This window comes from Trachinotus anak, unplaced genomic scaffold, assembly GCF_046630095.1.
Source record: "Trachinotus anak isolate AG129_WGS33_773 ecotype Australia unplaced genomic scaffold, CSIRO_AGI_Tana_v1 ptg000015l, whole genome shotgun sequence".
NCBI classification, from domain to species: Eukaryota; Metazoa; Chordata; class Actinopteri; order Carangiformes; family Carangidae; genus Trachinotus; species Trachinotus anak.
The window spans coordinates 2,925,850-2,947,253 of NW_027273866.1; the positions used below are offsets into that span (position 1 = coordinate 2,925,850).

General features: G+C 41.0%; 3 protein-coding genes, 1 long non-coding RNA gene and 1 pseudogene across 6 annotated transcripts; 1 reads left to right on the forward strand and 4 right to left on the reverse strand.

The window, feature by feature from the left end:
• Window positions 1-209: 209 nt before the first annotated feature.
• jdp2a (Jun dimerization protein 2a) lies at window positions 210-5,697 on the reverse strand. Of its 2 annotated transcripts, none has more exons than XM_071498239.1 (4): window positions 5,472-5,697; window positions 3,117-3,334; window positions 1,701-1,805; window positions 210-1,558 (listed from the first exon to the last, which is right to left on the reverse strand). In XM_071498239.1, exons 1-4 carry the CDS (start codon window positions 5,557-5,559, stop codon window positions 1,373-1,375), a joined length of 597 nt encoding a protein of 198 aa, XP_071354340.1. In that variant the 5' UTR covers window positions 5,560-5,697; the 3' UTR covers window positions 210-1,372. The 2 variants fall into 2 exon arrangements, with proteins under 2 accessions (XP_071354340.1, XP_071354341.1); XM_071498240.1 differs by having other exon boundaries at window positions 5,360-5,481.
• A 345-nt stretch (window positions 5,698-6,042) lies between these two features.
• Window positions 6,043-9,203, reverse strand: LOC139632943 (protein c-Fos-like; annotated as a pseudogene).
• A 609-nt stretch (window positions 9,204-9,812) lies between these two features.
• LOC139632948 (uncharacterized) lies at window positions 9,813-12,026 on the forward strand. The gene is made up of 4 exons (XR_011693649.1): window positions 9,813-10,442; window positions 10,955-11,015; window positions 11,112-11,284; window positions 11,416-12,026. It is a non-coding gene; the product is annotated as an uncharacterized lncRNA (long non-coding RNA).
• On the reverse strand, window positions 12,027-18,680 carry mlh3 (mutL homolog 3 (E. coli)). Its single transcript, XM_071498232.1, has 12 exons — window positions 15,741-18,680; window positions 15,030-15,131; window positions 14,841-14,920; window positions 14,654-14,758; window positions 14,442-14,526; window positions 14,286-14,354; window positions 14,048-14,150; window positions 12,868-13,027; window positions 12,731-12,754; window positions 12,551-12,629; window positions 12,304-12,455; window positions 12,027-12,201 (listed from the first exon to the last, which is right to left on the reverse strand). Exons 1-12 carry the CDS (start codon window positions 18,313-18,315, stop codon window positions 12,130-12,132), a joined length of 3,606 nt encoding a protein of 1,201 aa, XP_071354333.1. The 5' UTR covers window positions 18,316-18,680; the 3' UTR covers window positions 12,027-12,129.
• Window positions 18,681-20,031: 1,351 nt separating this feature from the next.
• Window positions 20,032-21,365, reverse strand: acyp1 (acylphosphatase 1, erythrocyte (common) type). Of its 2 annotated transcripts, none has more exons than XM_071498128.1 (3): window positions 21,257-21,365; window positions 20,973-21,060; window positions 20,032-20,419 (listed from the first exon to the last, which is right to left on the reverse strand). In XM_071498128.1, exons 2-3 carry the CDS (start codon window positions 21,051-21,053, stop codon window positions 20,204-20,206), a joined length of 297 nt encoding a protein of 98 aa, XP_071354229.1. In that variant the 5' UTR covers window positions 21,054-21,060; window positions 21,257-21,365; the 3' UTR covers window positions 20,032-20,203. The 2 variants fall into 2 exon arrangements, with proteins under 2 accessions (XP_071354229.1, XP_071354230.1); XM_071498129.1 differs by having other exon boundaries at window positions 21,202-21,327.
• Window positions 21,366-21,404: the final 39 nt, after the last annotated feature.

Below are 21,404 nucleotides of genomic sequence, written 5' to 3' on the forward strand. Positions count from 1 at the left end.
TAGTTTAAAAGGTCCTGCATAAAAATGTAGTAAAGGTTTGGAGCCAATGAAAAATGTAGGTGTATAGAGTTAATCAGATTGTGCTGCTGCTGGCCATCAGATGGCACCCTTTGCCAGAAATTGTGGTCATGAAAATTTAACACCAAACATGGTACAGTGACATGTTTTCAATTTTTTCAGGACTCAAAAAAATTCCAGTAAAAAAAAAAAAAAAAGAAACTAAACATTTATTTCTTAGGGAAGTACAAAATGGGATTTTGTGATAGCTTATATGCTTATATAACATCATATACAAAAGTATAAAAAACATAAACATAATTGGTAGTAACAATATGGTAACAGAACATAAAGTACAATGTAAACAGTTCATATATATGTGCATACATGACGCCTGCGCCAAAACATAGGAATAAAGGAGGGGGAAAGGATCAACTGCTCTGCCACCAAATGTATGAAAGAACAAAAATGACCAGAATCTCATGAGGGTTTTTGTATAGTAAAAATGCTCCTGTGTGTGTAGGTGTGACTACTTTCTTTAGTGTGTAATGGTTAATGAATTCCAGCAGTTATTTTTTTATATAATATATTTTATGAAATGTATCAATTGACCTTTCTACTAAGATTTAAGTTAAAATTCCCATGATTCCCAGAATGCATTTTAACAAAGCCAAAACAAGCAAAAACAATCCTTAGCATAAAGACAGAGAAGAGTTGCAGCCCCTCATAAAATCTTTTTGTATTCTGATCCCACATGTTTTTTTCTAGGCTATCACACCTGGAAACAGTAACTGAGATGCTGTTGAAACAACAGCCATGTATGTAACCTGGCTACATACAGGCAGCTATAAAACTGTTCCATCAAATGTAGCACAGTTTTAGCCTGGACATCTCTTAGGTTATACATAACAAAATGTAAAACATTTGTTTGTAAATTACCAACTGAATTATTGAAATTAATGAGTTGACATTGACTTTGGAGGTTTCCAATAGTGGATTTTGTTTCAGCTACCACACCCAGATTTAGCTGCTGAAATCCATTTTGGCTAAAGGTTAAAGTTAAGAACAAATCTACTATAAAGCAACAAACTGAATGTAGGAATGTATGATAACAAGTTGTGTTTTTTAACTTCATACTAATAGTGGCTGGAGTGTTGATGACCAAAATGACCAAACTAAATGGCAAAGCAAAAGAGAGAGAAGTAAAAATGTATCTGCCAAAACAGTGTCCAATGATACTGGATCCTCATTTTGTGCTGTAACGCTCTGTGTCTTAGGGTAGGAGGGCTTTGCTGGTTCTCCTCCATGACCGAGGCCCAAAGCTAAGTGCTGCTAGTCGGCTGCTTCTTCTCCACTGTGGAAACCCGTTGCACCTTCACTTGGCCTCCAGCTGCTGCAGCAGGGGGTTCACCTCACTCTCCGGGGTTTTGACACTATCTGTCCTGACAATACACGTGGGGCGGTGGCGGTTAAGCATGAGGATCAGTTGCTGTCGTTCCAGCTTCAGCTCCTCAATCTGCGCTTTAAGGTCAGAGTTTAACATCTCTAGTCTCTCTGATTCCTGTCAGAAGATGGAGGGAAAAGGGAGTAGTGCAGGGGAAAGACTGATTAAACGGATGTATTTTGGCGATTACAACAGATAAAATAAACATGTCAGACTGTGAAATAGTTACAAAGTGATCATCTGGGCATGTTTGTCTCACCTTTTGTAGATAATCTGTTCTCTCTTTCTTTTTGTTTCGACATCGAGCTGCAGCCACTTTGTTTTTCTCTCGCCTTCGTTTCCTCCGCTCTTCTTCTTCATCTCTCTAAAGAACAGTGCAGGGAAGTAATTTTTGCCAATATGTGAAGCTTTGATTGACCCGCTACAGTGGGAGACCGTCCAGGTCGAGGAATAAAATAATCATTGAATATTTTTCTCATCTTCTTTATATTGCATTGTATTTGACTATAATGGCATTATGCTTGATATTTCTTTACTATCATTATCAAGATGCAAAATGAATGTTGAACTAGATAAAGAACTACTGGTTTTCCTCTGTTTTTAGTTTCCTACTTACTTTACATGTCTGCTTTATCTTTGTCCTACAACTTGCAGTTTTTGACAAGTCACATCTCACTATTTACTGTAGTAGTCTCGACTGTCTAAGTGGTTGAACATGGGTTCAATGTAGTGGACAAGATAAATTATGGAAAAAAATACTGTATGAATAGAAAATTAAAGTTAAAAATAAAGTGAAACTGGATGTCATGTTACAGCATTGTGCCTATCCACATGATACACAGTTATTAGTGTAGAAGCATTTTATTTTGGCACAGTGTGCAACAAAGACATAACCAGGCCTACATTTAGCCTTGTCTGCAGTGTCTACCTTTAAAAATAAGATTTTTAGCATTACCATTTTATAAGTTATACTTTTAACCACATCAGAAATATACATCAGCCCTTACAACATAAAGAAAGGAACATTTGATCCGGTTGTACAGAGAAACATGAGGTGATTTCTTTACCAGATTTATCTCCAGCAATGCTTTCACAACAGCGCTGCACCAAATCTTCGCTGGGCTTTTTGCGTATTGACTATGATAATGGATAAGGCACACCTCATTCATAATGCTACTACAGTAGACGGTCACTTTATGCCTAACCATCTTGCCATGTATTTATGAAACTGCAGCTAAAGCTAAGAATCTAAAAGCTCAATCCAGCCAGAGATCCAGCTTGTTGTATCGGCTAATCCTCCACAATGATCATACTTTTCCCTGGACACTCAGGTGACAACAGTAACATGCCCCACTACGTCCACTAGGTGGTCCCATTGATTAAGACATGTCGCAATACTCTTAAGGCCAAAGGTGCTTTCACTTCAAGTGGACCTGTTCATGATATTCAAGGGACATTTTACATATCTTTTAGCTTTTGAAGTGCTGTTTTTGAACTGTTGCACCTGTCGTTGTTGTTGTTGTTGTTGTTGTTGCTGTGCATCATCCAATAAAAAAGGATACATAAATATTCCAAAGTAAGGAGTGAACATGTTTGAGTAAAAACTCAAACTGTACTGCTTACATGTACAGACATTTAGACTTATTGGCTGCCATCTGCTCAGTGTGTCTTATACCTCTGTCTTGATGACTAGGGGCCTTTTCCCCAGACTGTCCAGGAAGTGGAGAGGTGACAGCATTGTCCCAAACTCCTGGAGGTCACCAAATTTGAGCTTGTCAGTCAGCGTGGTGGCAGAGATCCCAGCCAGTGGGCCCAGGCTGGGCAGGGAGCCTGCTGTCACAGAGGGATCTGGGATTTGTCCTGGCATCGTGTCAGACTTGGTCGTGACCACAGCTAGGAGGCAGAAGGAGAAAATGGGAGACAGACTCAGACAGCAACTAAACCAGATCAATGAAAGACATGTAAAACTCTGTCTGCTCTGCTTGTTATAGAACATACTGGGGCATTCATTATGGTATGAGGGTAGGAAACGGCCATTTTCCATTAACACATCGGAGGAAAATAGATATGTAAGCGCTTTATTTGACCTGCAGTTTGTGAAAGGGCTTCACCAAAGCATTTGCCCAAAGGCTCACTGCTCCTTTCTAGCAGTGAGACTCGCCTCACTGTGATGAATTGCTGGTCTGTTATAGGAACCGGATGCTGAGGCTGCTCTCATTAGGCTATTTTGCTTCTTTTTGTGGAATGAATATACCACCATTTACAGAGGCCTTGGCAAGTATTTGCCTTATTTAATCCCCAAAGGGCAAAAGAGATGGGCAACAGTGTACAAAGCAGGCTCAGACAAATTCCCCATACTTCCAAGGGGAGCTAAACCTAGCCATTGCCAAGAAATACCCGTTAACTGTGGTTTCCTCCTTATGAGACTTAATGTCAGGGGAGTGGAGCGTGGCTGTCAAAATACAGCGTAATGTGGGAAAGTTTGAACCCAAATTTAACTTGTTGTCTTTTATTTAGCCAAATGTCAAAATAACAGTGACACTGTTTTCTTATAATATTCTGTGCTGAGTTGATTTTTACTGTTTTAACCTGTCTAGCACTGGCACATATCGTCATTAAAAGACAGTGAACATGAACATTTAACTATGACCAAAGGCTGACGGAGATGTATGAGCAAAGCCAGGCAAAGAGACAGGAAATTACTACAACAGCTCAGCGGATTTCCAAGCCACATGACGAAGCCAAAAACTACTATCTAAGGTCAATTACTCAGAGACTTTTAGCCCACAATCCAGAAATAAACTGGCAATATCTGATATATCTAAACTACTGCTCTAGAAAACAACGACCTGCCCAATGATCATCTGCGAAGGCGGCTGAGGGGGAATTTTAAAGGAAGAGTTTACCTATGCCAATCACACATCTGTTAAAGAGTTCAGCAGAGACCATGAGCTTAAAGAATCATACATGAGAATCACACATGGGAATAACTCCATTTTTACACTTCCCCAAACTAAAGGTCAGAGTGACAAAGCGGAGCTCTGCAGATCACGATGTTGGCACATGATGGCCAGAGGAAACATTTGTTTTGAAAACGGTGCGAAACACACTGGTTCAACAGAGACCATTCGTAATCCCACACTTTAGGGCTGTTGTTTGAAATTTTAATGCGACCAGAGCAAAATCCAAAACCACCTTAACCCCATGGCTGTTAAACATTTTCATAAAAAAAAAAGGATTCCCATGCACACAATGTGGACCAATTACTGCAATTTGAATCTATTAGGCTCCACAGTGTGTGATTAAATCAGCATTTAATGTTCTCTTATAATGGTAATAACTTTATTATACCCCCGGAGCTGTAAGAAACCAATTAACATACACTGATTAAACTGGATCATCACTATTTGTTTTGAACTCCCTTGCACTTCTAAATGAGAAAACCTCAGCTTAGTTGATGCCTATGAATAAGCAGTAGATTATGAATAAATGTGTGATCGACTACATTGTGGTGTGGCACGCACACTAAAGCCACTGGTCAACTTGAAAGCGGAAGTTTTTCTTCAGTGCGGCATTTATCTTACGTAACTTTCTCTTTCCATCAGAGAGCTGCAGTGATAAAACGGCACAGCGTTTCGTCCAGAGCGGATCTGGCTTCAAATAGATCCACTTTTTCAGATTCACGGCGCAGCGAAATGTAAACGCTGGACTCCACAAAATAAGGACATTTTGTTCTGAATTGTGCACGCCGCGGTCCCATGTAAGAGCAGCATGCACACAAAAGAAGATCACCTTTCTGTAGCATGCTCAGGAAGGTGTCAGCTCTACTTCCAACACCCCAAAACTAAAAAAAAAAAAAAAAAACACACGTAAAAAGTCCGACAGTGCACTGAAATCATAACCGAAAACACCACAGACCTGCCCGCCGCCTGTTCACTAGCTGTGCTCGTCGTGACCTATGCGCGGCCGATGAGCCATCCAGCACCGACAAATGATTCAGCTCTCGACTGGTGAAGTTTTCTATACCGACCTGACTTTGATCCCAGGTGCAACAAATGTCCTTTCTTCTGGTCAGCCGAGGGTCGAGAGTAGATTCTAAAAAGTGGAAATCGTTGCATCAGCCCGACTTTAAACGTGATCCCAATCTGGGAGGATTTGGGAATGCGGAAATTAGGCTATGCCAGCCAAACGTAAGCAGGGATGTAAAAAAGTACATAGTGGGGGCAGAAGTGGGGAAGTCGCACCGCTCCTCCCATAAAGAAGAAGCGCCGAGGCTGCAAACTGCTGCGACGGCAGGCTGCGGCTCGGATGGAGGCCTGCGACGCAAATACAAGACTGCCGCTGATCTGCAGTGAACCCAGAGACAAGGGCCGAATGGATGATGCACAAATATCAAAGTTCAGTCATGTTTAAGGAATATAGTTATTTAATAAAAATAAAAAAAAAAAAAACCTTTCACCTCTGCCTTGTATAATAATAATTATAATTAAATGCATTGGAGCAGTATATAAAGTTAACATCCAAGCTGCCAGTTTCAATATTTTCACCTTGATTAAGAACCACATTGTTCAGAGACAGACTGCAAACACCAGCACCAAACACCACTCTGAATGTCGATTTATTGGAATTATTCAGCAGCATAGATAAGCAATCAATGCTCATTTTACTTATTTTTCAATTTAACAAATAAGTCAAAATCTGAAAGGTAAAAAAATAAATCATAAGTTACATCTTGATAAGATATATAGTATATAACACTGGATGTTTTCATGGAAAACTTTCAACATTTTAACAATGAGGTCAAACCACAGTTGATGACATTGAGGTATGCAGGTACTTAACATAGATGAACATGTAAATACAACATTTACAGCAATCAATATACTATTGACACCAAAACACAAAACCATACTGTAACATTAAATTCCACGTTACATCTTAGATCTAGGAACAGATCAGATATATATGAGCGTTGAAAATTATTTGGAATTTCTCAGCATGCGTTTTAAAATCAAAACTTACTTCAGTCCCTCCTGTTAAAGTAAAAGCCATGCTTTTAGCTACATCACTCTGTTGGCTATGTATCTGGAGAAAGTTTATATGCTTGCTTAGTTACACACAAGACATTTCGTGAATGTATTCCTTGAAGTGTTACGGCATACTGTGGCGTATGTTGTTCGTATCATTTCAAAGTCGGGAACCTGCAACCAGAGAAACCAGAGAGATCGGACAGATAATCTCCCTCTGTAGATTATAAGGCGAGGAGAGTTGGGGAGTTGAGGATGTCAACAGATTCAGCTTTGCCACCTCCACCTTTATGGCTGTCCAGTCCCTCTGTGAGACAGTCCAGATCGGGACACGCAAATGTGAACACAGACAGGTAGCTGCTGCAGGTGGGGGTGGAGGTCACCACAGGAGTGCTGAGAGGCTCCAGGTCGCTCGAAACAGACTTGTACAGGGTCTCCCAGTCCGAGACCCCAAGAGAACTACTCAGATCTATGTCTGGCACGGACCGAGCCGTCTCCATGGGGGTTTTCTCTTCCAAGCTGGGTAACATACTGTCCAGCAGGCCCTCCTTAATGTCCAGAGAGGGCTCGAGATCGCAGATGTTGATTTCAGCACTGGCACACAGCAAAATATTGGAGTTCCCAGAGATGGCTGTGGACGGATCGCTGGGGATGTCCATGTCCTGGAGCGATGGAGCTTCCTGGATGCCATCCTCTGGAAGTCTGTCCTCGTCTGGACTGGGCGGCAGCTCTGGGGATCCCGTGGGCTCCTGGAAAATAGCCTCCAGCTCTTCTGATATTTGGCACACTGGTTTATGTGTAGCAAGGATAAATTCAAGCCTCTCTTTCTCTTTGAGGAGGTTGGCTATTTCCGTCTCCAGGGCTGCTTTCTCCTCCTCCAGCTTGTCTGTCTCCTTCGGAGAGAGTGACATCCAAAATCATCCACATGGGAAAACACATAACAGTGGGTGCAAATGACAGCTGAGTAAATGCATCACTGTTTACTTACAGCTTGCAGCGTATCTGTGAGTTCCCTCCGTCTGTTGCGACACTTCGCCGCGGCCATTTTATTCCTCTCCCTCCTTATCCTCTTTTTCTCTTCCTCCTCTGGAGACAGCTGGGACGTGAAAGAAATAATTCAGTTACTACCTTGAAGAATCCAGCCATTTCACCTCCTAATCCACTACATCCGCTACCAATCCACCCTCTGAAAAATGGCAAAAGCATGTTTCGCTGCAATGCGTCTAAAAATAGACCATTGTTGCAGACTTGCTGTGACCTGAATATAAATTGACTGCCTAAGGAAGGCACACGGCCAGCACAAGGCGACAGAGGAGCATGCACAATAGCACTGTTGCATGCAAGGAATTCAGATTGGCATATGTAAATTGACACTGTTGACTAATCTGTCCAATAGCAGGTAGACTTGGTCTGAGCTAACCTACCTGCTCTGTTTTCCCCTTTCTGACAGCATTTTTTCCCTTATTCCCGCCTGCTTTGGGTGTTGCCCTGTGAGAGCTTTGCGGTTCATTGGCTTGCTTGCTACCCAGAGACGGGGAGACAGATGTAATAATTGTAGGCTGGACCATCCACTGGAAATCTGGGGTAGAGGAAATTGCAGTGACTGTTGGAACAAATGGAGTGTCTTGAACGCTCATATCTTGGCAGACCTCCTGAAAAAAAATGGAAATAAATCGACAATGAGGACTACAATAGAGATTTTAAATAATAACAATAATAATTCTATTCCCAGGCTGTTAGTGGTTTAAAGCGAATCTTATTACGCTGACATTTATCAGTGAAACCTACAAATCATATGTTTAGAGTCTAAAACAAAGGGTAGCCTGGATGTGTTATATTTTCTTGAAATATACCCGACCAGAAATAGCCTTCTCCAGATCAATATTTGACTTTATCATTGTTTCTGACGTCAACACTGACGCAGAGATGCTGTGGAGTCTCCTGAATGGATTTATTTTTCTCAATGAACCGCTGCATCGACACGCTCACATTCGGTCCCAGGACGTCGGAATCATAACAAGACGACCCACGGCGCAATTTTGTCACATTTCCACACGTACTGATCTCTGGCTCAATTATTTTACCACGTATATATACATATATATATATATATATATATATATATATATATATATATAAAAGATGTTAAAAATTAAAGCGCACCCAGTTAATTAAAATCTTATCAATCAGTTCCACCTCCCCCTCCCCCCATCACCGAGATAAGAAAAAAAAACATCAGGGTACTCAGTCTGTGGATCAAATAAAAAGGGTTGTTATAGCTGCTTGATATAGCCCCCCCCCCCGGGCTGCATGTTGAATATATATGATCAACGAAGCCATTCATACCTTTGCATTGCTCTCTGTGGGGGCGGCGGGAGAGCTCGCCTCTTCTTGCGTCCTCTGGCAGAGCGTCCCGACAGGAGACCCTGTCCGGCAGGTGGGAGAGACTGAATCCATGTCAGGCGTCAGGTTCTTCTGATGCACCACGGGTGGAGAAACCACAGGTCCTGATCAATGACAAATATGACTCTGGCCTTTCGCTCGGCGGAGCGGCTCGGGTCTTTTCTCCAGGTATATACCTGGTGACTGGACGACTAGAATGCAAGCCCCTCCTTTTATGCTCTGCTAGAATTTTATGAATGAACCAAGACTGTACCATCCGCGGAGGGGGAGGAGGGGGGGTCAGCCTGACAGCCACACAGGCCTACATTTTGGGGTAAAGGAGCAGTATTTTGACATCTATCCTCCAGCGGATTTACTCCACGAATAATACGTGAACACTTTTTCGTAGATCTAGTCTGCACTTTATTGCCGCACGAAAGCCCGACAGCGGTTTTCACTCCCTTTCACCATATATCGGCTTCTTGTGAATGCAATGTGGGGTGAGAAACGTGAGCCTATTTATAAATACACGTAGCCTATGGAGCCATTTCCTGGGCGATGAAAACTTGATTTTCTGGTGCGTTCATTTTGGGCTAATCCAGGGCAAACGACAGCAGGCTACTTAAGTGTTTATGAGTAGATAACCAAACATCATCCAGTGGTCTTTTTTTAATAAGAGCCTATAAAAAACATTTCATTGAAAGGTCGACTTGACGCATTTTGCACGTCCATTTCAAAAATGCAGGATAAGGACAATAGCTTAGGCCCACATATTAAACCTGCTGAAGTGAGCAATCTCCAAAATGAACCTTCCTGAATGACATAAAAGGCTAAAAGGCTACTTTATTAACAGCCTGACATCTGACATCTGTCGGTAAGCTCAGCACTTCAGGACTGCCTGTACAGAGATAAGAATCGAGGGCTGTTGGCAGACATAATGAAATGCTGCTGAACTGTTTACTTGGGGAGGTGGTGGTGAAGAGGAGAGGTTGGAGCATGTGGGGGCGGAGAAGTCACGTGATATGACCCGGAACTCGGAGGAGGAGGAGGAGGAGGAGGGAGGGAGGGAGGGATGGAGGGGGGTCGCATTTGACAGGAGCGGCATCATCATCCTCTCCCATCACAGCAAATGAGCGGTACCATGTCTTGGCGTGTCCTCCTCCGGACACATGTCCTGTTGGACCCGGTGCTTTCAGACATCCACACAGATGTGCCGCAGCACTTCCAACCGACCTGAGGGGAGGCGGACGCTCGCACCGCAGCTGTAACATATGGTTCATCTCTTCGATTGTTTTTATGGGCGAGTTTGTGAATGAAACAACGAGTTTCCTGTATTTTCATGCCAAAAACACAAGACTGAAAAACAGCGCTTTAGATCACTACATTCGGCAATAACTGAAGCTATTCTTGTAGATACTCCTATTGTGTTTCCCATAATCTAATATAAGGGTAAAATGTACAATCAAGCTTTCATTTGGCGAAGGCCACACTTTCTTATCCATTATATATTTTGGGTGATAACTGAGTGGGAAAAAAAAAAAAAAAAAAAATGAAGCAAAGAACACATGATTACCAAAAAAGGCATTTTGATGGTGAGTCTAATACCATATGTTAAAAATACTGTGTCAGTTTATTGCTTTGTAGCCTTTAAGATCAAGAAACAAAACACATCATGACATTACTTATCTAGATATCAATATAAGGGACTCCAAGGGACTTTGTTTGCACTTTGGATTCACAGAGTTGATAACCAAGATAGTGCCAAAGAGTTATGTTAGATCTTTTCTCAGATCACTGATTCTTTTGGCCACACATTGTACACATAGGTGAATGCCACAAAAGGTAAGTTTTTATTCACAACAGAAAATCACAACCAGTTTAATATTTCATTAACTGTGTGAGCTATAAATAATTTTAAATAATATGGAATAAATAATGTATTTTACCAATCTCAATTAACTATTGGTGATAAAGGGAATATTCCAACTCAAGGTACATAAATTATTAGATTATTATAAGGTGCATAATTGGGGTGATCCCAGTGATGGCAAAAGCCAAATAATTTTGTGAAATAACTTTACTAGCTATTAATGCTTGTCATTAGGTATTAGGAGTGTCCCAGACCAAATGGTTAAACTGGCAGGGAAGCAAAGAACTACAAGGAGGTGAGGGACTGTGTTAATAATGTCATATCAAATATTATCTGTTTTAATCCAAACTATTACTGATAATTCAATGCATGATGAACTTTGTGACGACAGGACTATGATGCAGAGCGATCAGAGCATCTGAGCAGGTTTGATAAATATTGAAAAAGTGGAGAAGCTGACCCCCCTTGAGACGATGCTAAGACATCTTGAGTTCCTCTCACAGTCCATTGCAAATAACTTAAACTACTTGAGGACACAAGGGACAGAGATGCAAGGCACATATGGTAAGAAGATAGAGCAATGCACTTAGTGTATGTGTAAATCACCATTAGGGAAGAAAGAACTGCTAATGCACTGCTTTCTATGGATTTAAATTTCGATTATTTCTCTCTTTTGTCTGCATGTGTTGTCTCAGATGTTTTGCCTGTTAACAACAGATGGAAATCACCTGTCATTTGAGGCGTGGCCAGAAAAAGAACGAGCTCGAGGGTTTGAACTCAGCTGCAGCACTTTCCTCCATTGCTTGCTGCCTCTGAAACTATCAAGTTAACTGAGCTGTTTGAAAAAAGAGGTTGACAGTTTTAACACTATTCGACCACCATTTCCTTAAACAGGTTCCACCATCGCATGAGTGCTGCTCTTCAGCATCATCTCCATCTGCTGTTTGATTGCATTGGCCCTGTGGTTTTTTATTTCAGGCGATTCTTCAAAGCAAAGAAGTAGGTTGACTGAAGACTGGTTTTCAAGCACAACCGGAAGTATACAGCTTGATCAAGTGCACTCCAAGTTAATTAGTTAGTTAATTAATGTGGTCACTACAATGTGCCTTTTTCTACTTTTCTGATGATGCATCACGTTTCATCAATGCCTTTTTCTACTTTTCTGATGATGCATCACGTTTCATCAATGTCATTTTTCTGTGCAATAAATGTTATTAATTCATGACAATGTGCCACTTATAGAATACTAAACTCTTTCTCAGTAATTACTGTTGCTTTACAAAACAAAAGGTTTCAACTGCAGGGCTTTCACGGGGAATTTGACTATTTGAGCCATTTATTAAGGTAATCTTTATGAATTACAATTCATTTAGTTGACAATACACATTCAAAATAAAACACACATCGACTTATCTATTTCCATATAGTTCCCAAGCTTTATGCATTCTTCTTAGCTTTTGGAGGTTGGGTTTCCGTAATTCCTGCAGAGACAAGAATGCTTAGTCACCACCAGATTGCTATGCTGTACGATGTCTTGATATCACATCTAGTCCAAAGTTCAGTGTGCTACTCCATTCTAGTACCTTCTGGTCTTTGTCCAAATGCAGGATGTCTACTAGGGGAGCAATGGAAGGACGGCCATGGGCACACTGGAAGGGCAGCTGGCAGGAAGATAAGGATGCTACCAAGCTGTGGCATTCATCACTGCTCAGGCTGTCATTGAATTTGATGGCACCTATTCAATGCATACATGTACACAAATAAGTATAAATATTTCAGGTTCATCACTGCAGAAAAAAATAGTGAAGGAGAGAATTGATGTAATTTCACCGTGGCAGGCTAAGGAGGCAAGCACTTTCAGCACAGTGAGAGGCAAAGTTCCTCTCACTCTACCAGTTGAACGGAGCAACTGAAACAATAAGAGAGACAATACATTTTACCGTTTATCAAATAGTAAGACCCTTTCTGCAGCACAAAGATTAAAAGGTAGATAGACACTATCAAGCTTACCTCAATCTGCTCTCGAAGATACTCCTGATGTGAGATAAAGCAAAATGGTAAACATACAGTAAGAACAGTGTTGTAAAACCATCACTAATTGAGTGATGTAGTTAATGATCTTGATACTGAGGTTTAACAAGTCTTACCTCAACTATAGGCTTGATAACAGATGGTCTCCCCCGCCTTAGCTCATTGCTCTCCTTTTCAGTGAAGCACAGTGGTACCTTCCCAACAAATACTTGTGGATCTGCTGCCTGTGAGAACTTCACTTCAAGGCCCAATTTCCGTAAATCTGCCTGACAAGACCTGTGTGAGGAAGGGTCCACAATTCACTCAAAATACAGGAAACACTGTTATACATTGTGAGCAATGTTACGTTTGTGATATGAAATAAATGGGTTGGGGGAAAAAAAGCTTAACTGTTATGCTTGTCAGCTGAAGTCAGTTAAAAAACAGCATTTTGCTGTGGGAGGCTAAGCTGCATGCACTATAAGTCATGCAATTAAACAGAGTCTAAAGGCTGTGTGGTGCAGTTTGGCATAAATCAAAGAAATGTGCTCATGTTACAACAGTGCACAGCAATGGTGAATAGTGGTTAAATACATTTACAGATCACAGAATACAGATTGTGGCAGTTACAGAACCATCACCCTCCTGTCTAAATCATGCAGAGACCTTGCACAACTATCCAGAACTGCAATTTAGGCTGTTTCCATTTAGAGGCAATGCAATATGATTTTTTGAAAACACTGAGTACAAGAAAAACACAGCCAACAAAAGCAACCTGTGTAGCTGGGTTTAATGGGCTTAATAGATTAAACTGAGGCCTTTTACACTGTATCTTGCAGGAAACCTGACATACACTGTTAATACAGGCTGCCAAGACAAGAACATAAGAGTACAGACACTACTTAATGATGACATGTGAACCAAATTGCTATGAAACAGCCAAAAATTAAGACAGTGATGAAATGAGGCTGCCTCACAGCACCCACCCTTTTTGTCATCTTTATTAATACCATCCTTCACCTCATTGCCAGAATCTGCTGCTGGGTGTCTCAGGCTGTTAAATCTTGACCAGTTTAAGGCCAGCTACAGAGTAAGTAAATCCATGAAGCAATGACAACATGTTCAATAAGTATCGATTGACCTGTCTTAAGATATACTATGAAAAACTATATACTTTCAAAATCTATCTATCTATCTATCTATCTATCTATCTATCTATCTATCTATCTATCTATCTATCTAGCCTTTGAGTCAGGTCAGTCTACTGGATTTACAGGTACTAGTGTTGTACTGTACATATACAGTAGACAAACACACCTAAGCAGCCTTAGCTCCTCTTCTGTTACACTGATCTCAAGAGGTGGCAAAATGGTTGAGGAACACAGACGTCTCTCCCCTGATGGGTCATCCTCATAGGAATCTGTAACAGCACATACAGTTATGATAGTAGCATCACATCAACAGCTTTATTAATTCAACTTTTCATTATCCATGATACTGATACTCCATGATACTGATACTGCACAATGTCTTTATTTTATTTTTAGTTTTTTACCTGCAACAAGATTTTCAAGGCGAACTCTCTCGTGTGCAGCATGTTGATCCACCAGCACCAGAAGATTTCCTGCAGTTTCGATATATGTACAAATATTATAATGCATGAGGTTGGTAAAACAAACAAAGGACAAAATGATGAGATTCCTGTCTATACCTTCAGTTTCAGTGTGTGTTGCAGGTTCTTCATCTCTTGTATTAATAAGACACGCAAGAAACTTCTTATCCACTTGATGAATAACCTGTAAGGTCATTTAATAGCAATTACTTCATAGCAATAGCAATTAACATCAATGACGACAAAATAGTTGAAGCATTATAAAGAGCATTTTATCAGAATATTCAAAGGACGCCAGAAGAGAAATGTGCCTTCATCGAGTGAATCATGGCCTTAGAAAAGCGGTATGGAAACAGGATGTTGTGGATCTTTACAGCCAGTCCATCAGCTTGCCCACTTGATATATCCACAGCAACCTGTAGGCACAGATCATAAAGATTTATTCAAAACAACCAAAGGCGCATAAATGCATTCTAATACAAAGTAAACATTATTTACCATAGGCGGTCTGACAAACACAGGATTATTCCATTTCGAGTACAATGAAGAAAGTGAATTGGAGTTCTCACCACCATCATCTGTGAGGGCAGACAAGAGTACATGTAAGCACAAACAAGCCGGTATTCATTTTGTGCAGTAGGTGTATTAGGCCCTTAGAGTCCACAGTCTGATATGTCTGTGAGGTACCTCTGTCATCAAGCCCTGAACTAATCACTCTCTCTGTCCTGGATTTAGGCAGGAAGGGCAACACTAGATCCACCTGAAATGGGTAACACCTGTATTCCATCCCTATATGAACATGAAAGTAAACATGAGCACTAAGGCTAACACTTGATCCACATGAGATCAGACAGTTCATTCATTTTCTAGGTTAAATCAGTCACAGTGAAGGTTTTCTTGCTTACAGATAACTGAATATTTCCACGTGAAATCAAAAGATTTAATAAAGTTTTCCCAACTGATAATGTGGGGTTTGCTCCAAGCTTCACGTAAATAGTCACTGTACCCAACACTTAGTAATCAAGAAAATGTTTGCCTGGTATCTTCTTTAGTTTCTGCGATATAAAACTGGGGTTGTGGTTCTAATAAACAAGTGTTGCTAAAAAGTTCCATAAGTCATTGCTTTTTAACTATTCGTGCTACATGCTTGAAATTTTCAGGAAACGTACTACACTATTTGATGTCTTTCATGTCTAAGTGGTTGGCCTACAGTTGCATATTTCCCAATTGCCAGCCAAAACATTTGCACATTACTACTTGTTGGATACAATGACATTACCCATAAAGTTTGAACCAAATCCCTCACGGTCACCGGGAGGCTTCTGTTGATTTGACATGGATTGACCTGACTACTATTTCCTTTGACTGTTATGTCTATAATTATGTCTACTAGCGTACCTGTTTCAGAGATGACTGCCATATTGGTAACATCAGATGTACAGCGCACTTGTGTTTCTTCAGTAGATGGATCCTCATATTTGCTAAGCCCGGTCACTCTGTTGACGTAGACCTTCTTTCCAACAGATGTGTCGTAGTGATGAAGCCAGTCACCTGATGTTGTATCCCCTTCCTTCTCACCCAACTGAGGGTTTGTATTGCTACCTGAGACTGGCTCAGGATTCAATGCAGTGTCACAGGGATTATCATTGTTGTTGCTGTCTTGGATATCATTACCACTATTGACACAGTTATTGTACCGTGAGGTAGTCCTGGGAAAGTGCGGTAACACCTTTGAAGCTTCTGTCCTGTGTTGTTTCAAATGGCAGAGTTTAGCAGCTAAAGATTTTTTGCGTTTATTCTGAGCTGAGACTGGTTTTAGCTTCGTGAAAACTGTGAGAGGTGATGGGCTTCGGAGAGTGCTCTGTGTCTCTTTTTTTTGTGGCTGTGTAACATCAACATCTTGCTGATCCTTCTGACAAACTGGCGAATGCTGGTGATTCGAAACAAGGCTGTTTGCCTGAGGGAGCCTACCATTGTTCTGTAAATGAGTCTCCAGCGAGGGTAATCTCATCTCATCAGATTTAGCAAAAACTCTTCTAAACTTGTCAAGAGATCCAGACTCTTTATGTAAAGAAAACATTTGACAAGATACAAATCTGGGAATCTTTGAGGGAATGATAGGATCAAAGTCTTTGCATAGTTTCTGACAAGATCTGTCCTGGCTTTCATCCAGTGAAATTTTGCACTTTGATGCAGAGGATCTCTCCTCACCTTTCTGTGCTAGATTTTGCTGCTGGAATACTGACTTGTTGATGTGGGGCAGGTCCTGAGTATGCACACTTTGATGAATGAATGGATCAGACAAACTGATCTTTCTGTTACTTATCAAAGTCTGTCTGTGTCCTTCTGCACCCTGACAGTCAGGCATTAATTGTCCAATACTGTTTAAATCAGGCTGAATTAGTTGAGTGATCATTTCTGGTGAAGTTAAGTTGCTGGTTGAGGTAGTGCTGTTTAACTGTATCCCTTTTTCTTTTGAAAGTTGCAGTTGACTTGACATGCATAAAATTTGAGAGGCTTCCTCAGCTTTAATGAATGTTGGCTCCTCTGTTTCAGCGCTGTTATCATCAGATGCAGGTTCCAGTTGAGCCAGATCACAGTGTGGCTCATCTCTACAATCTTCATATATGCATCCTTCACTTTGCATCTTCTCCACATCATTTGCAGGTATTTCTTCAGTCTCATCTTCTCCACATTCCATCAGACCAGACTCCTGACAAACACCGTCACCTCTGCATTTACGATGAACAAATTCAGATGCCAGTTTCATTCCAATACTGCAATCTAGTGTGGAAGCACTCGTAGTTGCTTGGCCTCCTTCACCATTGTTGTTCCCCTCCATAATGTCAGTGCCAAACAGGTCAGGAGAAGCATAGTCCAAGTCGTCTCGAGAAAGCACAGCCACCAAGTTCTCCCTGCTCAGGAAAGCTTTCACTGCCTCTTCAATGCAAAGCAAAATGCCATCCCAATCTTTGAACTCTATCAGAGTCTTGGCAGGCTCAAGACAAATGTCATACTCTGAGTACGAGCATTTGATATTGATGATGTATACTCCATGCAGCTCCTGGTTTCGTTTGTGCTTTGGACTCCTGATAGCAGACTGCCCATCAGGACTGTCATTTTTCTGATTTGAACTGCTCAGTCTGCGTAGGAGAAAGTTCAACAGCTTGTGTATCTGTGTTTTCAGCAGCAGTCTGTCGTTTACATAAAGGAACTGTAAGCTGTTGTTGTAGTGGCCCTCTCTGCCAATGTAACCAGTCACTTCAAACTGTCCATGTGTGTAGCCAATTTCTCCCAGTTTCTGCGCTCGCCCAAGGCTGTGTATCTGAACAAACCTGTGGTAAGTGTTTTTGGCTTTGGGAAGCTGCACCGTCATGGCTCCAGAGCAGTCATTCTTCAGGGTGAAAGACACAGAGGGATGCATCAGAGAAACAGCCTCCACTCTGTGTCTGATCCTCTCACCTTCCAGGACAGCATCCACCCTCTTCCTCCGGACTGGCATGTTGTGGAAGAAGTTACAAATGACAACAGTTGTCCCCGCAGAGGGTCGAGTAGCCTCTGCTTCAAAGACACCCAAGCCTTTGCCGTTCTTGAACATTTTCACGTGTGTTTTCACCGATGATGCGGTTCGGGATGTGATTTCAACAAGTGCAGCCAAAGAAGCTACACTCGCTAAGGCTTCTCCTCTAAAACCGTACCACCTGAGGTCGTCCAGGTCTTCAAGAGAGTGGCACTTGCTCGTGTAGTATCGGTTTCCCACACACTCCATATCCTCAGCGGGGATCCCAGCGCCGTTGTCGATCACCTGAACCTTGAGCGCCTCCATGTCCGTCCTGACCCCCACACAGGTCGCCCCGGCATCGATGCTGTTTAGGACGAGCTCCTCTACGCACTGCACAAGGGAGGGGATGGCGACACCGGAGCGAAGTTTCCCCTGAACCTCTCTGGGCAAACACTTAATCATGATGTTCATTAAGTTCAGTTCCCTTGGTTTGTCTGATCTCTCACCTGTCCTGACCTACTACAAAGTAATAACACAAGTCCTATGGTTGCTAACCAACGTCCGGTTACATTAGCTGGACACTAGCTAGCTTTTTTTTTTCAACGTTCATTTTTTTTTTTTTTTTTTTTACCGCGGTATATTCAGAAAACCTCTGCCTTCACAACGCATTAAATTAAATAAATAAAACCCACAATAAAACGTGCTAAAAACCCGACTAAAACCTGCACACCCAGCTACTGTTTACAATCAACGTGAAACAAAAAGAGGTGTAGGCGGGGGGCTAACAGGCACCGCGAACAGCGCCATCTTCCGGTGTGGCGGACCTCGTCCCCTCGCATACCGCCGCCTACTGTACGAAGTGTGTTATCTCCTCTGTTCATCGCATAGATTGTATATATGTATATATAGACGCATTTTATAACTTATCTTTCGACATTAAGTTAAATTTTGTTGAGTCTCACCTGATTCCTGGAGCGAGTTTTCTCTTGTTCTTATCTTTCCACTCATGACCCATCTAATATTTTGTGTGTTTTACTGCTCTTCCATTTCTACAAATAAAAAGTCGAATTTTTCTCTATCAAATTTTCTCATTAAGAGGTGTATTGATGTTTATTATGTCTTCTTCTTTTGAATATCACTTCTTCCTTCCTCATTTCCTTTTCTCCCTATTTGTAAGTGGAGTTTGTTTAGCTTGTAACACTATCAACCCAGAAGATATTTTACACCGCAGCTAGTTTGACTTTGTCATAGCAGGAAGTGATGTTACTAATAATCTAAACAATGGCTCTGTTGTGTTTAAGATTGCCAGTAAGACAAGGCAGTGCAACAGTGAGCCAGCATGCATCACACAGGAACATGAAGCTGATGTAGTTCAATAAAAATTCAATATCAATTCTATCATTTACACCTGATTTTCCTACTATTTCATGTCAAAATTTCTCCTGGTAAAAAGGCCTATTAATGCAGCACATGTGGTATTTATTAGTTGTTCCTAACACCTCTGCTCCACATTATAGTTTTAAAGTAAAACCGAAAGCCGGAAACTGCAGATATGCTCCTGTCTAACTCAGTAACTCAGCTCTTATAAGTCAATGACAGCTCTTTGTGATCCCTGTACTAACATGAGCATTTAAAATGTCTTTTGGAAATATGATACCAAGAAGCTGGACTAATCCTGCACCTTATTTTGGTACACTTGTTCTTCACAAGTATTTCCCCAGTTGATCAAATTAACAGAAACTGCTGATGAATTGATGCTACACCTTCGTCAGTGTCTCTCCACTCGTCTGCAGAGCTCAGTCCTTGCCAAAGGAGGGCAGCAGCATTCTGTTGAGTATTTGGTCGTTCTTCTGGCTCCTTTCAGACTCATTCAGTCAGTTTCTATGGAAGCCGATAAAGACGGCGGTGACAGATTTCAAGGTCATACCATTGGCTGTTTGCTCAGCAGGATGTTTGCAGGACTCTGGTTTGTTTTCAAATGCCCCCTTCCAACAGATTTACAGTCTCTGCTAACTCATGTGGTCATCTCTGATGGCGACTTAGTGATATTCCTCTAAATGTTCTTTTCTAGGTCCTAGAAAGCCTAGTTTTCTGTGTTACTGCTGATTTGGCCTTTTAACATCAAACTCGTCAAATATCCCCTTATTGTTGTTACTACAATACATATTCAAATAACGTGAAGCCTGATTAGTGGAATTTTCCATTTATTAATGTAATTCTATATGTTGTACATGTTAAGGAGACCTAACATACACACACATTTTCAAGTCATTCAAGTTTCCATCCAATCAATAAAAATACTAAATAAATAACACATCTGCTTTAAAGTTAACATTACAGGCACAATCTATGGGTTATTTTATTTTACAATGTCAAAAGATGAGTGTTCTAGGCTGTCAACTGTTTTCTCGTTCTTGAACTCCGACTTGGTTATTTGTGACTTAGGGCTCCCAGTGGATTTCAGCCATTCTTGCATTTCTTTCACCTTGTTGCGTGGTCCTTGTAGCTGCCCCTGAACAGTTCCTGCTCTTGTGTTCTGGACCCATCCAACCAGGCCAAGCTTCTTCCCCTCTGCCTGGAGAATGAAACAGATGGTTATGATGGAGAATATGAGTGGAATGGGATAGATGTGATTTCACAAGAGCAAAAAAAGCTGTTGTTATTTATCACTAAAAGCTGTCCGGGTATAAGGTGGTAATTAAAATACATTAAGGAGTAGTACATTATCTGCATTCATCTAATAAATAATGACACATTATTTAAAAAAAAAAATAATATCAAATATTACTGGAGGCATCGACATCAGTCATTCTGGTCTGTGTATTATTTGATATCAGATTGCCCAACATTATTCTGAGACTCAAAGATAACAAATAGATGTGTTAAATATAAAATACTTTGAACATTACAGGTAATTCCTCACCTCGAACAGAACAGTAGAAAAAAATCTTAACTCAAGGTCATCTTACTAGCTTTTACCAAAGCTTCTAACCACTCTTCATGGTCTTCATCAATAAGAATATAATTTGCGAATGAAAAAAGCTAGGTAGAAGCACCTTGATTTTTTTTTTAAATGTCAAACTACCAAGGCCAGACTGAGCTTATGAAGGCTAACTCGTCAAACTTACTTGAGTGTATTTCCGAAAAAATACACCCTGCACTCTGCCAAAAATTTCATAGTCCACCGAAATGAGGTCTTCATCGGACATAGTGGACCTAGAAAAAAAGAAATAAGTGAAGTGTATGAGTGTGTGGGGAACCCATCGTCATGCAGGTACTACATTACAGCTACGAGCTATGCTAACATTATTCATTTGTATTCAAACGATTTGCAAGCTAGATAATTAGTAGTTTTACCTTAATATTCAGACTGTATGAATAGGAAATAGCTCGCTATCTGTCAGATAATCACCTGAATGTCGTTAGAAACCTCTAAGATGACCATGCAGCTCTGACAAACCTTCGTTTGAAAACATACGGGACTCTGCTTCAGGAAGTGATGTTTAGCGGACCAATCAGAGAACACCCGAGACATTTGGTTTCTAGGCAACGCGCGTAAA